This window comes from Bombyx mori, chromosome 24 (genome assembly GCF_030269925.1).
Source record: "Bombyx mori chromosome 24, ASM3026992v2".
NCBI lineage: Eukaryota > Metazoa > Arthropoda > Insecta > Lepidoptera > Bombycidae > Bombyx > Bombyx mori.
This window is the reverse complement of record NC_085130.1, coordinates 10,507,080-10,527,082: the sequence shown is the minus strand read 5'-3', so window position 1 is coordinate 10,527,082 and position 20,003 is coordinate 10,507,080. Positions and strand designations below refer to the sequence as shown.

At 40.4% G+C, this 20,003-nt stretch overlaps 2 protein-coding genes across 3 annotated transcripts in view; one reads left to right on the top strand and one right to left on the bottom strand.

Annotated features, from left to right (window-relative positions):
* Positions 1-972: 972 nt before the first annotated feature.
* Positions 973-11,371, bottom strand: LOC110385213 (uncharacterized). Of its 2 annotated transcripts, none has more exons than XR_009976469.1 (4): positions 11,288-11,371; positions 2,923-2,956; positions 1,544-1,697; positions 973-1,087 (listed from the first exon to the last, which is right to left on the bottom strand). XR_009976469.1 is itself a non-coding variant. In XM_021348090.3 (4 exons), exons 1-4 carry the CDS (start codon positions 3,971-3,973, stop codon positions 995-997), a joined length of 330 nt encoding a protein of 109 aa, XP_021203765.1. In that variant the 5' UTR covers positions 3,974-4,000; the 3' UTR covers positions 973-994. The 2 variants fall into 2 exon arrangements, 1 of the variants encoding a protein (XP_021203765.1); XM_021348090.3 differs by lacking the exon at positions 11,288-11,371 and adding an exon at positions 3,925-4,000.
* A 15-nt stretch (positions 11,372-11,386) lies between these two features.
* The window catches only part of LOC101744175 (uncharacterized), a 31,614-nt gene continuing 22,997 nt past the window's right edge, over positions 11,387-20,003 (top strand). Inside the window, exons 1-7 of the mRNA XM_004926278.5 lie at positions 11,387-11,527; positions 13,102-13,213; positions 14,608-14,810; positions 15,430-15,504; positions 15,682-15,804; positions 17,970-18,110; positions 19,455-19,579. Of these exons, the coding sequence (XP_004926335.2) occupies positions 13,183-13,213; positions 14,608-14,810; positions 15,430-15,504; positions 15,682-15,804; positions 17,970-18,110; positions 19,455-19,579 (698 nt within the window). The 5' untranslated portion in view covers positions 11,387-11,527; positions 13,102-13,182. The remainder of the gene's footprint in view (positions 11,528-13,101; positions 13,214-14,607; positions 14,811-15,429; positions 15,505-15,681; positions 15,805-17,969; positions 18,111-19,454; positions 19,580-20,003) is intronic.

The following is a 20,003-nucleotide window of genomic DNA, read 5'->3' as shown; positions in this document are numbered from 1 at the left end:
GAGTGGGTGTGCGTGAGTGAGTGAGTACGTGTGTGTGTTTGAGTGTGCGTGCGTGAGTGAGTGAGTGAGTGCGTGTGTGTGGGAGTAAGCGCGCGTGATTGTGAGTGTGAGTGAGTGTGCGTGAGTGAGCGTATGTGTGCTTTTTTATTGCCATTAACTGGCCACTGTTGGTAATGTCCAGCAATGTCAGGGATATTCATTTCGCAGTTGAATAGTGCGTGGCAGCAAATGGTGACACTCTAGTTGTAGATAGTATGGATAAACTGCTACGGTGCCAGAGCGGTGGTAACAAGGAAATGATCAGGTTTTCTCGAACAGCTTCTCAGAGAAACTTGTGTAAGTTTAATTTGGTATATTTAGAAGTGTTGGCCTAAAGCAGCCTTTCTCAAAGTGGGCGATAACGCTCCCTCGTGGGCGCTGCAGGGATAAAGGGGGGCGGTAAGAGAGCCAGAAAAAAATGGGGGCTTTGTGTGGGCAAGGCTTGGGAGGCGATTTGTAATTTCATCTAGGAGGACACTAAGACACCGACTTAGCGCTCTCGCTATAGTGATTTTCAATTAGGTGAAAAAAAGGGGGGCGTTAAACAATGATTTATTCTCAAAGTGGGTCGTACACAAAATAGGTTTGGGAACCCCTGGTCAAAGGATAAGACGTCCGGTGCGTTCATATCGAGCAACGCGACTTGCCGGTTTTGGTGGTAGGATATCTTGTGAGTCCGTACGGGTAGGTACCACCACCCTGCCTATTTCTGCCGTGACTGATGCATTTTGTTTTGAAGGGCGAGACAGTCGTACTCTAAGACCTTAGAATTCTTGTCTCAAGATGGGTGAGGGCACTAACTTGATAAGCTTGATGAGCCCCGATGACCACTTAGCAAAACTTTAATAACGCCGTTAGCGCGATTTCGTTTCAAATATCTTCCTTTCCATCTTAAGCCGATCAGCACGAAGTCACGGGTTCAATAATTCGAAGTTTAGTTGTTCAATTATTTATTTTAAATGTTAAAATGTCGCTTCAGAGCCTTCTTGAACGAGAAGTCGTTGTTCCTTAAAGACATCGCCTGTTTCTTTAAGAACTCCGGAACGAACTGAAACAAGCGAAAACGTACTTTTTTTATTGCTTACACCTGGTGTTAAGTGATTGCTGGAGCCCATAGACATCTACAACGTAAATGCGCCACCCGCCTTGAGATATAAGTTCTCAGGTCTCAAGTATAGTTACAACGGGTACCGCACCCTTCAAACCGAAACGCATTACTGCTTCACGGCAGAAATAGGCGGGGTGGTGGTACCTACCCGCGCGGACTCACAAGAGGTTTTACCAGTAATTAAGCAAATTATAATTTTGCGGGTTTCATTTTTATTACACGATGTTATTCCTTCACCGTGGAAGTCAATCATGAACATTTGTTAAGTACGTATTTCATTAGAAAAATTGGTACCCGCCTGAGATTCGAACACCGGTGCATCGCTCGATACAAATGCACCGGAGGTCTTATCCTTTAGGCCACGACGAATTCAAAATTGACTAATAATTGACAAACCTCTATATCAAAATCTGGATTCCGTTTGTTCGTGAGCTTGCTGAGCCTCGGATTCTTGGAGCCGGGTCTGCGGTAGTCATCCTCGTCGGCGACCTCTTCTGCGTCAGCGGTCCCCCCGCCCCCTGGGCCGGACTGCCTCTGAACCACGATACATCTAAATAAACAGTACGGTCCTTTTACAAGTGGCCTCTGAAGTTAATAATTTCTAGTTCAGTAAAAGCTGTTGACTTCACTAAATTTTGAGGTAAGCATGAGTGGCTGGAGACGTGTCAAGTGTGCTGTGATTGGATATTTCAAGGACAAACTTATAATGCATCAAACCATACTGACGGGACCTATTTAAAATTGTTGATCGATAAATTTGGTAGGATGCTCTGGTTCATTGATTGATATTTTAATTTTATTATTAGTTATAAATAAAAAAATATCTGTGTTATTCGCGCGGTATATGTTCCGTAAATACGGCCCAAATACAGAAACACGTGAATGTGGATTGGGAATTAACATATACAGGATTATAGGTTCCGTACGTTGAAGTCGTCGTGGCCTAAAGGATAAGACGTCCGGTGCATTACCCGGGTACCGATTTTTCTAATGAAATACGTACTTAACTAAATATTCACGATTGACTTCCACGGTGAAGGGATAACGTCGTGTAATAAAAATCAAACCCGCAAAATTATAATTTGCGTCATTACTGGTTTTAGGACCTCTTGTGAGTCCGCACGGGTAGGGTGTGAGGCACCGCCGTGCCTATTTCTGCCGTGAAGCAATAATGCGTTTCGGTGTGAAGGGCGGGGTAGCCGTTGTTACTATACTGAGGCCTTAGAACTTATATCTCAAGGTGGGTGGCGCATTGTAGATGTCTATGGGCTCGCCGTAATTTATATATATTAAGATTTAAATCGGCGTGCCAATCTTGTGGAATAACGTCATGGGACACCTGCGCGTTCGGGAATTCCGATCGCGCCCTACGACACACGAATGCGACCCGATACGCCAATGTTGCACGCTACATCTTCAAATAATAATATGAAGTGCTTCTTCTCAGTCGCATGCACTCTTGGCAGAGTGGTCGTGGTCATCACTTTGGGTGGTGGTGCGCATCACCAGACGTCACCATTCCTCGCGTACCGCGGCCCTTCTTGTGCACTCGTTAACGGGACCGTTTAGAGCTGCCTTTATTTGGCCGGTCCATCGTAACGGTAATCTGCCGCGCGGTCTTGTACCCTCTATCATGCCCTGCACCACAAGGCGCTCAACTGAGTCGTCACCCCGCCGCGACACATGCCCGAAGAAAGTGAGAATGCGGCCCTGAACGATGGAGGATAGTCGCTCAAATGCTACATTCTCTAAAATTAATTTCAAAAACGTTTTACCTTTTTTGTCTTGACGACTTTTCATCGACGGCCACTGAAAAGTTAAATGTAGTTGATTATTTAAATAGCAGAGATACCTAACTGGAGCGAGCTGTCTTCAACTAATCGTGGCCTAAAGGATAAGAAGTCCGGTGCATTCGTATCGAGCGATGTAACGGTGTTCGAATCCCGCAGGCGGGTACCAATTTTTCTAATGAAATACGTACTTAACAAATGTTCACGATTGACTACCACGGTGAAGGAATAACGTCGTGTAATAAAAATCAAATCAGAAGAAAAACAAAATTGCAAGTTTTATTCCTACTTAACCTGATAATTAATTACCTACGCCGTCTGGTTGTAGTGTTGACCGCGGTAACCCCCTTGCCTCATCCGGGTTCTGATCTCGATGGGATTGGTCGCTGGGGCAAAGAGTGCAAGGGAGTCGTTTAGTTGGTAGGTAATTGGTTACCTAGAGGGTTATGTCAGCGTAACCTAACAAGTAGGTGAGCTCACGGGGCTCAAACCTGACGACGTTGCTAACACGAACCCTAGCAAGAGCCGTGCATCGCAGAATCTACCACCGGATCGGAAACGCGACCCACTGAGAAGATCCGGCGTGAAACTCAGTGGGCTGAATTTGCATTATCGCTGGTGGTAGGACGTCTTGTAAGCCCGCACGGGTAGGTACCACCGCCCTGCCTATTTCTGCCGTGAAGCAGTAGTGCGTTTCAGTTTAAAGGACGGGGTGGCCGTTGTGTTTTGAGTTGGGTGGGGCATTTACATTTTAGATGCCGTCCGTTAACCACTTAAGACTAGGGGGGGCGTGTAACGATTAAAAATAGAGCACTCCATTCAGATATCCTTAGTTTGAATATCTTAAAAGTGCTTTTTTAATTTTCGCAGCTTTTAATGTTTCCAAGCTCCGTCTTTATAGAAATCTATATAAAATTAATGTATTTGGCCTAAACGTCTCGTGGGCTCAGAATTGATTTGCTCATCGATGCTAACGAATGAACTCACCCGCGACTACGAAGAATAAAAAGCAGCACGCCGCAAAACGTACAAACATCTTGTTCGATTAACAAACGCTACTGTCTATTCAACTTTTTATATATATTTGAAGAATCGCTTCGTCCGTTGCAGCGTACGGGCTTATTAGCGAAGATGAAGCGATTAGCGATTTACTAAAAGCGTTTTTATTGTGGTCGCAAAAGATTATTTGGGGCCAGAACCGCCTACACATCGGACTTACATTTACTGGTGGTAGGACGTCTTGTGAGTGCACCAGTAATTATGCAAACTATAATTTTGCGGCTTTGATTTTTATTACACGATGTTATTCCTTCACTGTGGAAGTTAATCGTGAGCATTTGTTGAGTACGTATTTCATTGAAAAAATTAGTACCTACCTTGATGCATCACTACACACGAATGCACCGGACGTCTTAACCTTTAGGCCGCGACGACTTCAGGAAAAATTGGTTTATCAAAGTATTTTAACTCATTGAATTACTGACACTAACTCGCTGCCGCTTCTCGCTCAATTCGTCAATAAACAAGCGATACTTTTAAATCATTTATTTTACTATGCGGGTATAATATGCCCATATACTTGTTTCGCAAAATGGGATTTTAAATAATGACTTATCACAAAAAACTCTGTTTTGAATACTGTTAAAATACGCATTTTTTATTTGCTCCACGGCTGTGGGTCCATCTGCTGTCCATGGACATCAGCATCGTCGTCCGTCTTTAGACGTGAGGATAAGGCGATGCGTCATTGCTATTAGACCTGCGCAGCTCTGACACTAGGAGCAGGTCTTAGGGATCCTCATGGTCACCATGCTCGGGAAACCCAAGCCATATATCAGCCTGTCGAGCTCCTAGATTTTCTCAACGGGTCAGGGGAATCATATCCCTTGAACTGTTAAGTCACCTTTGGAGGCGCTCTGGTAGCTATAGCAGCAAATGCCACTCCTGGCTGAACCGATGCTCTCCCACCAGTCCTGATAAAACCTGTAATCCTTCTTAAAAAGCAGAAACGCAGAAAAAGCAGATCCTCACGTCCAATAAGACTTAATAATGCGGAACATACTTCATACTAATTCGTCTATACTCAACGGACTGTGCAAACATGGCGTCATCACTATGAGATAAGATTCAGAGAGAGCCACCTAATATTTCTCTCTCTTTCTACCTAACTTTAGAAACGCCATATTGGTTTATTTATTCCTAGCGGCTTATATTCGAAAAGTCAAAGTCAAAGTCATCGGTGGCCGCTTAACATCATTAGGGCAATGTCTATAATACAAAAACGTTAATTCGTTCAGACGGACATTAATTGCTAACCTTGAAAATTGATTAGGGAAATTCATTCTTAACGCCTGGATTATAACGACCAGTTCAGCTTGAGCTCTCCGACGTAATTACAATTTAATGCGTATTAAAAGGTAATGAAGTAAGTAAGTAAGTAGGTACATCATGAACGAGAGAGGTATTACTGGTGGTAGAACCTCTTGTGAGTCTGCACAGGTAGGTACCACCACCCTGCCTATTTCTGCCGTGAGGAGTTTCGGTTTGAAGGGTGGGGCAGCCGTTGTAACTATATTGAGACCTTAGAACTTATGTCTCAAGGTGGGAGGCGCATTTACGTTGTAAATGTCTATGGGCTCCAGTAACCACTTATCACCAGGTGGGCTGTGAGCTCGTTCACTCATCTATGTAAAAAAGCAATTCACTTCTTCCGCTTCGCTTCAGGCGATCAGTTCTCTGTTTCGCTTCGAGTTGTTTCGATTACTAATTGCCTTCGTGCCACCTCTGCAACGCTTTTATAGCCGATACCACATCCCTAGAATTATGGAGAACGTTCTTGACAAGTCGAGTAGTTTCGATATGTGTTCCCGCTATTTGATAATAGATGGCGTTGCTCGCTATTTGATAACGTCGTATTCATCGATGAGCCCCGACTGCACGCACGAAAAAGTGTCACGTTCCGCCTGAGCCAGAGCGTGCGAGCGAGAGCGCGGAACAAGCGACAGAGAGGCACGATCGCACCACGCGTTAGCTTGTGACACATTAATCTCTCTTCTCGCGTGACGTCAGAGCTAGCAGTTCGAATAGTTCCGCTACTGACGTTACACGTAAAACTAACGTCCGTAAACCGACCTTACAGACAACCAATTTTTTTTTGCCGTTTCAAATTAGTATATAAATCTAAAATTATGTTGACACTAGAAGAGCTACCTAGTTCTACTTATTTATGTAAAAATTAACAAACCTTTTAATAACTCATCCTGTATCTATATACTAATATCTATGTCACGGAATCTTGCAACATCATTTTCGCAGTCTTCAAAAACGTCCGGTCAACTTGACAATTCGCACACGCCTCAAGGACCAGACAAGGACCGATAAAATAACTATATTTATTTAACATTGCTAAGCATGGCTGCAGCCCAAAAGAACATGGATTACATCCAAGTTGATCTAGTGAAGGTTTTTTTCTATAGCCTTTGTAGACTTACTGATGGTAGGACCTCTTGTGAGTTAGCACGGGTAGGTACCACCAACCAGCCTACTTCTGGCGTGAAGCAGTAATGCGTTTCGGTTTGAAGGGTGGGGCAGCCGTTGTAACTATACTGAAACCTTAGAACTCATAACTCAAGGTGGGTGGCGTATTTACGTTGTAGATGTCTATTGGCTCCAGTAACCACTTAATACCAGGTGGGCTGTAAGCTCGTCCACCCATCTAAGAAATAAAAAAAAGACAAAAGAGCATACGGTCCACCTGATGGTGGATGTTCGTCAGCAATGCCAGGAGCAGAGCCAAGCCGCTGCCTACCGTTTAATACTCTCTACAAGCCATATCATAGCGCTCGGGAAACACCGTGGAGGGGAGCTCATTCCAAAGCCGGATGGTACGTGGTAGAAACTATCTCTGGAAACGCACTGTGGATGAACGCAGTGGCTCCAGGTAGTATGCCGAGGTGGTTGTGAGGCGAGTGCATGCGTGGAAGCCTTGGGGGATATGACATCGCCGACAAGACACAGGAGAGTCTGCTGAGATGGTATGGTCGCTTAAAAAAGAAACCACCAAATTATGTCGGAATATCGGCGCTGTAACTCGACCTCCTGGATGGGAGACCTGGAGGAAGACCGAAGATAAGGTGGGAAGATGTAGTGCTGGAGGCCAAGAGGGAATACAATGTTATTGACGATCATGTCCAAGACAGAGCGAAGCGGAGGAGAAAAATACCCCACAACCATCTGGGGTGAATAGCTAGGAATAGAGAAAGAGAAAGAAAGATTTAATGTTAATTTTAGGATGATTAATATGAGAAGATTCATCGCCGGATCTTTTTAGCGGGTTGCGATTACGATCCGGTAAGATTCATTCGCGAAACGGCTGCTCTTGAGTTGTTAGGTCTCCTTCGGAGGCGCTCGGGCAGCTGTTAGCAAATCCCACCCCTCCTGGCTGAGCCTTTGCTCGCCCACTTGTCCTGGTGAAACTGGAAGGCCACCGGGCCACCCATAAGCCCTCAATCATAAAAAAAGAATATTCATATTTTCATTTTTACTTCAAATTGTTTTTTTAAACTACCTATCCAATTTATTACAGTTGCTTTAATAAAATTTTATCGTGCTTATAAGAGTCACTCGCGCGATCTGTCTGTTCTGGCTGTTAGCGGTACTGTGAACTCTCCCTGCAGTGCCAATGTGTACCAAGATTCACCACGATTAAGGAGGCGTGAGACCACATCCTCTTCTCCTGCTCCTCATGTCTGAGAGTCCACCTCCATTCGTGACTTCCGCCATCGTGATATAATGCCATCTCATTCTGTCTTCAGTTACTCGGAGAGCATCCTAGACTTTATATTGTCCCCTCCTATTTAGCTTATTCGTCAACGATATTCCCCGGTCGCCGCCGACCCATTTAGCTTTATTCGCCGACGACACGACTGTTTACTATTCTAGTAAAAATAAGTCCCTAATCGCGAAGAAGCTTCAGAGCGCAGCCCTAGCCCTAGGACAGTGGTTCCGAAAATGGCGCATAGACATCAACCCAGCGAAAAGTACTGCGGTGCTATTTCAGAGGGGAAGCTCCACACGGATTTCCTCCCGTATTAGGAGGGGGAATCTCACACCCCCGATTACTCTCTTTAGACAACCCATACCCTGGGCCAGGAAGGTCAAGTACCTGGGCGTTACCCTGGATGCATCGATGACATTCCGCCCTCATATAAAATCAGTCCGTGACCGTGCCGCGTTTATTCTCGGTAGACTCTACCCCATGATCTGTAAGCGGAGTAAAATGTCCCTTCGGAACAAGGTGACACTTTACAAAACTTGCATAAGGCCCGTCATGACTTACGCGAGTGTGGTGTTCGCTCACGCGGCCCGCACACACATAGACACCCTCCAATCCCTACAATCCCGCTTTTGCAGGTTAGCTGTCGGGGCTCCGTGGTTCGTGAGGAACGTTGACCTACACGACGATCTGGGCCTCGAATCAATTCGGAAATACATGAAGTCAGCGTCGGAACGATACTTCGATAAGGCTATGCGTCATGATAATCGCCTTATCGTTGCCGCCGCTGACTACTCCCCGAATCCTGATCATGCAGGAGCCAGTCACCGTCGACGCCCTAGACACGTCCTTACGGATCCATCAGATCCAATAACCTTTGCATTAGATGCCTTCAGCTCTAATACTAGGGGCAGGCTTAGGGACCCCGGTAACCGTACTCGTCGAACTCGACAAAGAGGTCGACGTGCAACCTAACCCATGCATCAGCCCGCTGAGTTTCTCGCCGGATCTTCTCAGCGGGTCGCGATTCCGATCCGGTAGTAGATTCATTCGCGAAACAATTGGTCTTGAGTTGTTAGGTCTCCTTCGGAGGCGCTCGGGCAGTTGTTAGCAAATCCCACCCCTCTTGGCTGAGCCTTTGCTCGCCCACCTGTCCTGGTGAAACTGGAAAGGCCTTCGGGCCACCAGTAACCTTTCAATCATAAAAAAAAAAAAAAAAAAAAAAAAAAAAAAAAAAAAAAAAAAAAAAAAAAAAAAAAAAAAAAAAAAAAAAAAAAAAAAAAAAAACTTTATATTGTTACGCCGGTAAGAGTAACGCCATCTATCGCCGAATAATCGAATGAATATCGAAGGATCTAGTAGTACCTAGAACGCTCGAGAAGTACAACGCCATCTATTGTCAGATAGCGGAAACACAATACTCGAAATGTGTGGAATATTCTCGATAGTTCTAGGGATGTGGTATCGGCTATAAAAGCGTTGCACAGATGGCACGCAGTCAGACAGTAATCGGAACTACTCGAAGCAAAACAGCGAACGGATCACCTTAAGCGAGGCGGAACAAGCGAATTTAGAATTTTAAAGTGCTTGTGAAGTGTTTTAAGTATTTTAAGTGTTGAATACAGTTTTAAGTTGTACTTTGGTGGAACATTTATTTATCCCGAATAGTACGAAAAATACCGACAAGTTTAGTATAGTTAAAGTAATTTTCTAGTAGACCCTTTAAAAAACCGGTATTAATGATGTTATTAACAGTGGCAAAAAACAAAGGACTGTCGAACCTAGCCAGTGTTATCTTTACGCTTATACAAACAAAATGTGTAGTGTGTTATTGGTGGAACTGGCGGTTATATAAATAGGCAATCTCTTAATTATCTCGTAATATTTATGGACAGGGAGGGGCAAGCGTACCTACTGCCTATTCGGGGGGTTTGGGGGGTGGGGTGATTGGTAATTACTGAACATTAGGTGACACCGCCATTGTCAATGTTCCATGTCAATTTACGGAGGCCGAAAAATGTAGAGGGATCTATTTATAGTGGTCGTCCGCTCGGCCACTTTATTTAAAAGTTCACAGGTCGATGTCGTTATCGGCTGCCTTGATAGTGGAAGGAGTTAAAGTCGTGTAACTCTGAAATCGTATTTTTATTTATTACTAACTCTAAAGTGATATTTCTTAATGGTGCATTAAATAAATTGTTTTTTTGATTTAATAATGTATTTTTAAATCAAAACCAATGTAGATTAGTAAATATATTTTCTGAATATTGAGTTCGTATGTGACACGGCAGAGAAGTTCAACTTCTCATATCCACTTTTTTGTATAATCACAGAGGTGCCTTACTCGCTCTGAAAACATTGCTTTCACTGGTTTTCTTCACTCATTTCGTTTCTGTAGTGTTTCTTCCGCATAAAGATAGGGTGACATCGATGTGCATTATTCACAGTACAATGTACTCGGATACAGAAGCGTTTGAAGAATTGCATTTCAGTTAAACATTTGACATTCAAGTCTCGAAGTCAAACTAGAATCATTTTTTCTTGCTTGAACCGAGTGATCACCGCACCAGCACGTGTTAAGTGTTTAACCGGATCCCATAGACGCCAACAACGTAAATTCCACCACCATGAGTAGCAGTGGGATGACATATGCTGTACAGACGTCGATCGCTGGAGCAGACACGTTCTTGAGTGAAGACTGAGCAGCGGTAAGTATAATGTGGAATGTGCCCTGCTAGATGTCGCGATGACCTTCGAAGGGCAGAAGATCGGGCTCAATGGTGGGGGTTGGGAGTAGCCTGTGTCCAGCAGTTGCTGACTTAGGGCTGTCGATGATGCGTTCTATCCGATGATTCGCAAGCGAAGTAAATTGTCCCTTAGAAATAAGGTGACACTCCACAAAACTTGTATGCGCCGCGTCATGACCTATGCAAGTGTAGTGTTCGCTCACGCGGCCTGCACTAACTGGAAACCCCTTCAAATCATTCAATCCCGTTTTTGCACGATAGCCGTCGGAGCCCCGTGGTTCGTCAGGAACGTCGACCTCCATGACGACCTCGAGTCCATCAGTAAGTATTTACAGTCGGCATCAATGCGTCACTTCGATAAAGCGGCACGACACGAGAACCCTCTAACCGTGGCCGCCGATAACTAATTAGCCGATCGTGCGGTCCGAATGGTAAACAGTCGACGTCGCCCTAAACACGTCATTACGGATCCTCCCGATCCACTAACGGTGCTTTTAGGTACCTCAAGCACCGTTCACCGTCCTCGTTGAACCCGTCGCTTGCAACGAAGGGTTCAGCGAGTAAACTAACCCATAAACACAGCCCACTGAGCTTTTCGCCGGATCTCCTCAGTAGGTCGCGTTTCCGACCCGGTGGTAGATTCTGCGAAGCACTGCTCTTGCTAGGGCCAGTGTTAGCAACACCCCCTGGTTTGAGCCCCGAGAGCTCACCTACACGCTAAGTTAACGCTGATATAGCCTTTCAAGGCTATCAGAATAGGTAAGGAAAGTTATTATTATTATTACAGACAATATTTTTTTTGTGTTACAAAATCTAATTTCATAGTTACCTTGCTTTGTCTGCTGGCGTCGCAGTCAGAAGTCGGGTTTGTTACACGTCGCACCCGGCGGGCAGCCCGCAATACGCCTTCTTCTGAGTATTATAAACAATAAATAACTTATATAAATAAATTAATGTATTAACTAATACTAAAGCCAGTGAAAGTGCTTCGAAATTTCGTTTGGGTTCTATTGAGAGATCATTAACGGGTAAATTGTTTGAGTTTGCTTGCTGGAGACGGTGATTGAGGGTGAGTTTTGAGTTTTCTGAGTTTCGAGTTTCCATTAGTGTTCTCCTGGTTGAAGAACCGCCGACGTAGACCTTTGACAACGACGCCCTTTCTAGAAACATCATAGGTTCATACGACGTCATCTATACCCATCGTCGCGAAATGAAGATTTATCACATAGATTCTTTTTTCATTTACAGTTTGATATTGGGTTTTTACATTCACAATATTAATTCGTATCTTTAGCGACGACGTAAATCTTAAAGTATCCGATTACATCGGAAATAAAGTATTAAAAAGAAGAAATTAAACCGTGTGTTTAGAATTGTAAAATTTGTTTTTTAATTATATTATAGAGAGTTGAAAAGCTTTTTTGTTTAGGCGACATTCTTGCAACAGGAGCCATTTAAAGTTTATAATTTGGAAAAAATAGAATCTATACTAATATTATAAAGAGGAAAGATTTGTTTGTTTGTTTGTTTCGAATAGGCTCCGAAACTACTGGACCGATTTGAAAAATTATTTTTCCATTAGAAGCCGACATTGTCCCTGATGAACATAGGCTACTTTTTTTTTTTTTTTATTTTTTTTTTTTGGTTTCTTGTGTGTTTTAATGTTTCCGAAGCGAAGCGAGGGCGGGTCGCTAGTTAGTAATAAGTGTGTTATTATAAATTGTTGCTACTGCTAAATTTCAGGGATGCGGCAATTGAAAAATATCGTAAAGATTCAGTTTTATTTGCTTAGGTTAGGTTAGTTTTTGTTTTTTTTCTTTTCAAATACATTATACATGCAAGCGGACGCAATCATCAATATTCAAGATATTCCACATTATTTGAAGTTTTATTTTTATTTAATAATGATAATATAAGCCTTTTTATTTCTAGTTTCACAATCTTAAATGCATATAATATTACATTAAATAACAAATTTTATTTTTATAAGTAAGTTAGCTTAAATTATGTTAGTAATAATACGTAAATACGTGTATTATTATTGTAAATAGACATGATTCAACAAAAACTAACTTCAAATAGAAAAAAAAAAGATATTCCAAAACAAATTAATATACACTAAAAACAATAATCATCGAAATCGGTTGGCGTGATATTGAGTTATTGAGTTATTCATCTATTTGTCTCGCACGTACTTAATGCAAATTTAAGACTTATATGGTTTTCTCATGGATACCATTATCAGAACTAAACTAAATTGGGACCACACGGGAAGGGTCAGCTTTCTAATAAAAAAAGAATCATCAAAATCGATTCACCCAGTCAAAAGTAATGAAGTAAAAAATATTTAAAAAAAACAGTCGAATTGAGAAAAGACCTAAACTTTTGTATAAAATAAACTTAAAACAAACAAAAGGAATCCGCCCGACGGGGGACACATCAAAGGAAAAACAAAATTGTTTGTTTTTATATAATTCCGTGCATTTTCATATTTATTCACCTTTTAAACCTTCACTGGACTTCCACGAATAATTCAAGACCAAAATTAGCAAAATCGGTCCAGCCGTTCTCGAGTTTTAGCGAGACTAACGAATAGCAACTCATTTTTATTTATAGAGATATAGATAAATATGCATGTTTCAGATTCGTCTTCAAAGAGGGATGAGGTGAAATTGACACACTATTTGTATATCATTTGTATATAAAAAAACCGCAGCACGAAAAATGTTTATAAAACTCGCGCTAATATTGACTGGTGAGTGAGTAATCTTTATTTAATTTTGTCACCAATATTAGTGGTAAATTGTTTTAGTATAGCTTGCTAGTTCAAACCAAACATATTGTTGGAAACCCAACAAAATTGGTATAAAACCTTTTTTATTGTTGTGGTTGTGGTTTTTGACATTACGTTTAAATTTGAATTTTGGAATGTCTTAAGTTTTTGTCATTCTCTTTTTTTTCATCCGTGCTATTGTACGCGATTTATAAAATTTTAAAAATATACAAATTTTATACGTAAAAAATAAAGAGAATGACAAAACTAAGACATTCTAAAATTCAAATGTAATGTCAAAAACCACAACGACAACAATAAAAAAGGTTTTATACCATTTTGTTGGGTTTCCAACACATATAGGTATTATGTTTATATATCACTAGAGGATTGATAAATTGTGTTTTTTAGAAATTATATTTAAATACGAATTACGTATTGATATTATATTATATTATTTGTTATTTTCTTTCAATACAAAGAAAAAAGTTTATGTTTAAGTTGATTATCGATAAAGTTGATTATTGAAAACACGAATAAAACAACATTGTATCCGAAATCCCCTGTATACTAAATTTTATGAAAATCGTTGGAGCCGTTTCCGAGATTCAGATTATATACTGATCTGGTCAGCAAGTGATGCTGTGCCATAAAAAACATTATCCCATATCTTTAAACGAGCAATTCTTGTATAGTATATAATTGTACATAATATCAGGGGCTAGTATGAGAGTCAGGGTTAACTGCTTATAACCTTTAACGAATTCTTAGATCAGTGTGCTTAGTGCGAGCTTTTTAAGGTTCTCGATAGCGTAAAAGTTAACTCGCACTAAGCGCACTGTAATAGTGATTAAGAGAAATAAAAGTTCAATGCTTTAATTTTATAATTTTTTTATTGCATACATTGGTGGACGAGCTTACAGCCCACCTGGTCTTAAGTGGTTGCCGGATCCCATAGACATATACAACGTAAATGCGCCACCCACCTTGAGATATAAGTTCTAAGATCTCAAGTATAGATACAACGGCTGCCCCACCATTCAAACCGAAACGCATTACTGCTTCACGGCAGAAACAGGCAGGGCGGTAGTACTTGCCCGTGCGGACTCACAAGAGGTCCTACCACCAGTTCCAATTCAGGCCGGGAGACTACGCCTTGAGAAAGACGCGCGAGGTGCTGCGCAAGACTCTTCCCGCAAAACCGACTACCGACCAAACCCCCACGAGCTCCACCACTCTGGTTCTAGAGACCAACGGTACCGCACAGTGAGCGCCGAAAATGTCCTCGTCACCAGTCATGACCGATTTTCCTCGCGGACTTTTCCCTGGCGGCCTCTACAAACGCAAGCTTCAATATTCCTGATGTTTTCTTGCAGCGACGGTCGCATCAGCGCACGCCAGTGTCCAGCTCCTATTCCCGGAACCCAACAGGCAGTATATATATTTCATTAAAGCGAATGTCTCGAGCACCACCCTGGCACCGAAACGCAGCGGCTCCTACTGGACCTTAGAAGGAAAGCTTTACGTTAGGGCTTTCGATAACTTCACCAGATTAAGGCTTCAGCTGAGCGATCTGAAGGTAGGCACGGCTTAGCGAAATTATATATATGGCTTAAGCGGTGGTTGGCGCCTTCGAAAAAAAATACGCTTTTATAGAAAATCCAACTGAAAATTAGAAAATAAATTTTAATAAATTTAAATTAAAAGTAGTGTAAGAAAAAAATATTTTATTGTAAAAAAAGCGTGGGCTGCTTTTCAGGATATTATCAAGTTAACCCTTCTACTCATATCTGTTCATAAAATGTTTATAACTACTGATACCATGCAGCCCACGCTCTTTTTACGATAAAATCATTTTTTCTTACACTATTTTTAATTGAAATTTATAAAAATTTACTTTTGCTTAGATGTGTAAATAAGCTCATCATTCATCTGGTATAGTTATTACTGGGTATCAGTAGTTATAAATATTTTATGAACAGATAGTGTTGAGTTCTAAGGTCTCAATTTATAGAGTACAACGGCTGCCTCACCCTTCAAAGCGAAATGCATTACTGGTTCACGGCAGGAATAGTTGCTTATTAATTGGGGACTTACCAGACGTCCTACCACCAGTAATTCATAATCAATACCACAAGTAACTTCAGATAGATCGCGATAAAACAACACTAACAATTGGTATTTGTTATTCTTCACAGAAATCAGTTTCCGGTTACAACAATATAATTACAGAAGACAGCTACATAAAAGAGCCATGGGATTTGGATTATATGGTTGGTATATTAATATTACACTACTACAGACATAGTCCTCTGCAGCTCTGTACTGATCCCGAGCTCTTCTCGTACACAAACAGACACAGATCCGACCTACATCTAGCCTCTAGTCCTATACTACACTGTTACAAAAAAGTCCTCGTTAGTCTTGTGATATTTCTCTTTTTCTTCTAGGAAGGAGGCTTGATTAAGACAATCTCTGTTGGACAAGAGCCTGTATGGTGTACAAACTTGAAGAGAGCACTTTCCGTAAATTTTCAATTGAAAAAGGGCAAAGGAACGTATTACAGGGATGAGGTGAAGACGATTTCATTATTAGACATTTTGAATTATTATTATATAATTAATATTATATATATTATTATATAATTAATATTATATAATTAATATTATATAATTAATATTATATAGGGTAAAGCCGAGATAGATGCCCCACTTTTTGAAATAGTCATGTAATTTTGAAAATATTAATTTTATACGAATAATTTCCATTAATGTAGTTAGCTCAATCCTTTATGTTTAATTAGTATACATTTTTTTAAACCTATCAAATACAGATTTTGCAGAAACTCGTTTTTCGTAGAACTTTTTTTTGGAGGATAGATGCCTACCTGTATGGATAGTTGCCCCACCAAGAAAATACTGAGTAGGATAGATGCCTGCAGTGCAGGATAGATGCCCTTTATACCGTGTAAACGAAAAAACCAATCCAAATATTAAGAAGTTCTATTCCTAACAGAGCAATTGTCTCCAAGAAACATGGGTCATAATAATAAAAAATATTTTGTATTTTTTAAGTCTTTCAATGTTTATAATTAAAAGATAATTCTCATATCACACAAATGATCATAATTAAATTTTTAAAGCGTTAAGTAAGCGTAAGCTAAACTACAATTTTTTTAGTTTCAACATGCATTATCCTATTTTTTTATTAAATTAAATTTTACAAATATTTATTTAACAAAAATATAAATTCTTAATTGTTTATAAAATATTCACATTAAGTGTCAATGTGTACATTGCAAAATCATATTTTTTTAATTAAATTAACACAATACAGATATCTTTATTATTTTGTCAAATTGAAGTTTAACTGGATAGTGCTTTCAATTTTCCACATCTTCTACATCATTTCTGAAAAACACGTTTCATGTAGCTAGTTCTGAAACATTAAACATTGAATCCAGTCGGATTGCGACTTCGTATTTTTATAGTTTTCAAAACATTCAATGCAGATATATTTACATGCGTTTTAGGTTTATCCCTTAGATTTCTTTAGGGGCAAATCTATTGTTTTATTTCCTTTCATTTTATAGTTAAGTGGATTGTCTTCATATTCGCTGCTTGAACTGTAAATCATTTATTTGTGTTTTATGTTTTCGTGCCATATTTCAGCTATATTCTGAAATGGCAGAGTATAGAGGGATAGATGCCCCTAAAGGCACCTATACCCCAAAAAATCAGGGCAACTATCCTTTTTGATAAGGATAGATACCCAAATTTTTTGGAAATAAATTATAAACATAATAGCATTTATTTACACCTAGATGCAGACTCAATGAACCTATATATTCACGTAGTAAAAATATAATGGAATTTTACACTAATTATAAAGTTATACCACGCTAAATATTAACCTTTAAATCTTTGACGTGTTCGTGAAATTCCGCGCGGAAAAAATTACATGCACGAGGAAAACACTTCGTCACCACGCGATTCTCAAATGGTACATAAGGTATATGGTGACTGTGGTTCCTACTTCTTCAATAAATTTTTTGTTATGAGTGCGGGAAGTTAGGTTTTTAGAACATGAGGCATCTATCCCGCTGCGGCATCTATCCAGGTTTTACCCTAATTAATATTATATAATTAATATTATATAATATCATTATTTGATTTACTCGCCGAGCCCTTCGTCGCAAGCGACGGGTTCGACGAGAACGATGACCGGTGCTTGAGGTACCTAAAAGCACCGTTAGTGGATCGGGAGGATCCGAAATGACGTGTTTTGGGCGACGTCGACTGTTTACCATTTGGTCTGCAGGATCGGCTGTGTAGTTCCCGGCGGCCACGATAAAAGGATTCTCGTGTCGTGCCGCTTTATCGAAGTGGCTAGAGACCGAGCTAAACATTCTGATATTATTTGTACCTCGTGTCTAAAGGTGGTTTCTATGTGCTTCCGTAACTAAAAAACTCTAGGTGCGCTGTGAGGTCGTTCAAATGTGTTATAAATCAGTGCTAAGCACATGGAATCCTTAGATAAGTTTTAATGGGTCGCGATTCCGGTCAGTCCGGTGGTACATTTAGGGAAGTACTGCTCTTGCCAGGGTCAGTGTTAGAAAAGTCTTTTAGGCTGAGCACAGTGAATTCACTTATAAGTCAAAGTGAAGCCAGAATACCCCTCTGAAGTTAACGAAATTGCTTGTTACACCAAACAAGAAATAAATAATTGATTTCTTCAGCCTTGCCTTGACAGCGTCTGCATGATGATATACACGCCAAAAGGAAACAAAATCCAGAAGTTCACCAGCTATCGGCTCCCAACGACCAAGAGCTCCAGGTCCTGGTCGTCCCTGTCTGGTGACTACTCGGGAAAACCCAGCGTGAGTATGTTATAGTATCCACGCAGAGTTTCATCTATGAGTTGTGTTAATCTATACTCTATACTATAATATTATAAAGAGGAAAGATTTGTTTGTTTGTTTGTACTGAATAGGCTCCGAAACTACTGAACCGATTTAAAAAATTCTTCCACTGTTGGAAAGCTACGGTATCCCCGGGTGACATGGGCTATATTTATTATATTTTCAAAAAAATTGGGGATCCTTACTGAAACTCTAATAATGTAACCCAATGTGTAAAAAAATTACCTAAAATTCGTTACATTGCCTGCGCTACTTCCCAAGCGAAGCCGGGGCGGGCCACTAGTGTCATATAGAACTATCAATATGATATTGACAGCTGTATTTTAATCTGGTTAGGGTACATAATGAGGACATGATTGGTACATTTTATTTATTTATTGCTTAGATGGGTGGATGAGATTCCAACCAATCTGGTGTTAAGTGGTTACTGGAGCCCATAGACATTTACAACGTAAATGCCGCCATCAACCATAAGATATGTCCGCACGGGTAGGTACCACCACCCTGCCTATTTCTGCCGTGAAGAAGTAATTCGGTTTGAAGGGCAAGGCAGACGTTGTATTCTAAAAACGGAGACCTAAGAACTCGTGTCTCAAGGTGGGTGGCGGCATTTACGTTGTAGATATCTATGGGCTCCGGTAACTAATTAACACCAGGTGGGCCGTGAGTTCATCCACCCACCTAAGCAATAAAAAAATAAATAATAGTTTAAAAAACTAACAAAATACGCTTTTTTAGAAAATCCAATTAAAAAATAGAAAATAAATTTTAATAAATTTGAATTAAATATAGTCTAAGAAAAAATTATTTTATTGTAAAAGAAGCGTGGGGTGTCAGTAGTAATAAATATTTTACGAACAGATATGAGTAGAAGGGTTATTTTGATAATATCCTGAAAAGCTCCTCACGCTTTTTTACAATAGTTGAATTTTCTATAAAAGCGTATTTTGTTGGTTTTTTTAAACTATCATTTAACTACTTTTTTAGTTGAATTGTTGAATTTAAATTTGTTCTTCTTTGTTTTAATTTCTAATATTGAATTGTCATCGATCCTTAATAAGCATACAAATTTTCGAGTTAATCCGACGTTTTGAAGGGAACATGTTCAAAATCATGTTCAAAGATTCCGTTACAAACATACATACGTCTGAAGCTAATAAAAGCGTATTAAAAAATTTTATTAAAAAACATTTCAAAGGCCCGCTCTCCAAAGCTGCGATTGACTTTCTCATTGTACGGAAATGTTCTATGTGTGGAATGCAAAGTGGAATCTAAAGCTTATATATATGGTCTGGTCAACAGGTGGACACAATCAACACAGCGGAGAGGCTGTATGTGGTCGATGACCGTAAAGGACTACTCAGCTTGGACCTGCAAGGGTCATATGAATTTAGGACGCACGACCACATTCTGGCCGTAAACTCTGAGTGAGTATCCTTAATTTTTCCGCGTGGATCGACCGTCTATCGTTACGTCGGTCGATGTAGAAGACATCGCAGTGCCATTCGCTATGAGGCTCAAAGATTCAGCTGTACAACATCTGCCCCACTGTTCAAATCGGAACGCAATCGCGTGCTCTTTCACAGCACAAATACGAAGAAATAGTAGGGGAGCCCAAGCGGGGATTATGAGACAGCACGTCTAGGACATAAAGATGAACCATACATATCTTAATCTGACGCGATTGAGTATTTAAAAATGGCGATTTTTTTTCATATTATAATAATGACCGCGAGTTTGCGTAACATCAAAATCGTCAGATTACTGCATGAGAGCTTTACTTAAGTTTAACTTAAGACCCCTAAGAAAATCTGACGCGCTGGATTAATTATTTTTTTTTGCATTTTCAAC

Bases quoted from the DNA above. Each gene is read 5' to 3' on its own strand.
- LOC110385213 (XM_021348090.3), bottom strand. From the start codon at position 3,973: ATGTTTGTACGTTTTGCGGCGTGCTGCTTTTTATTCTTCGTAGTCGCG. The intron at 1,698-2,922 runs GTAAAACGTTTT...CTGTTTATTTAG, and splicing joins AAGTCGTCAAGACAAAAAAG to ATGTATCGTGGTTCAGAGGC. The intron at 1,088-1,543 runs GTTTGTCAATTA...CGCTTGTTTCAG, and splicing joins ATCCAGATTTTGATATAGAG to TTCGTTCCGGAGTTCTTAAA.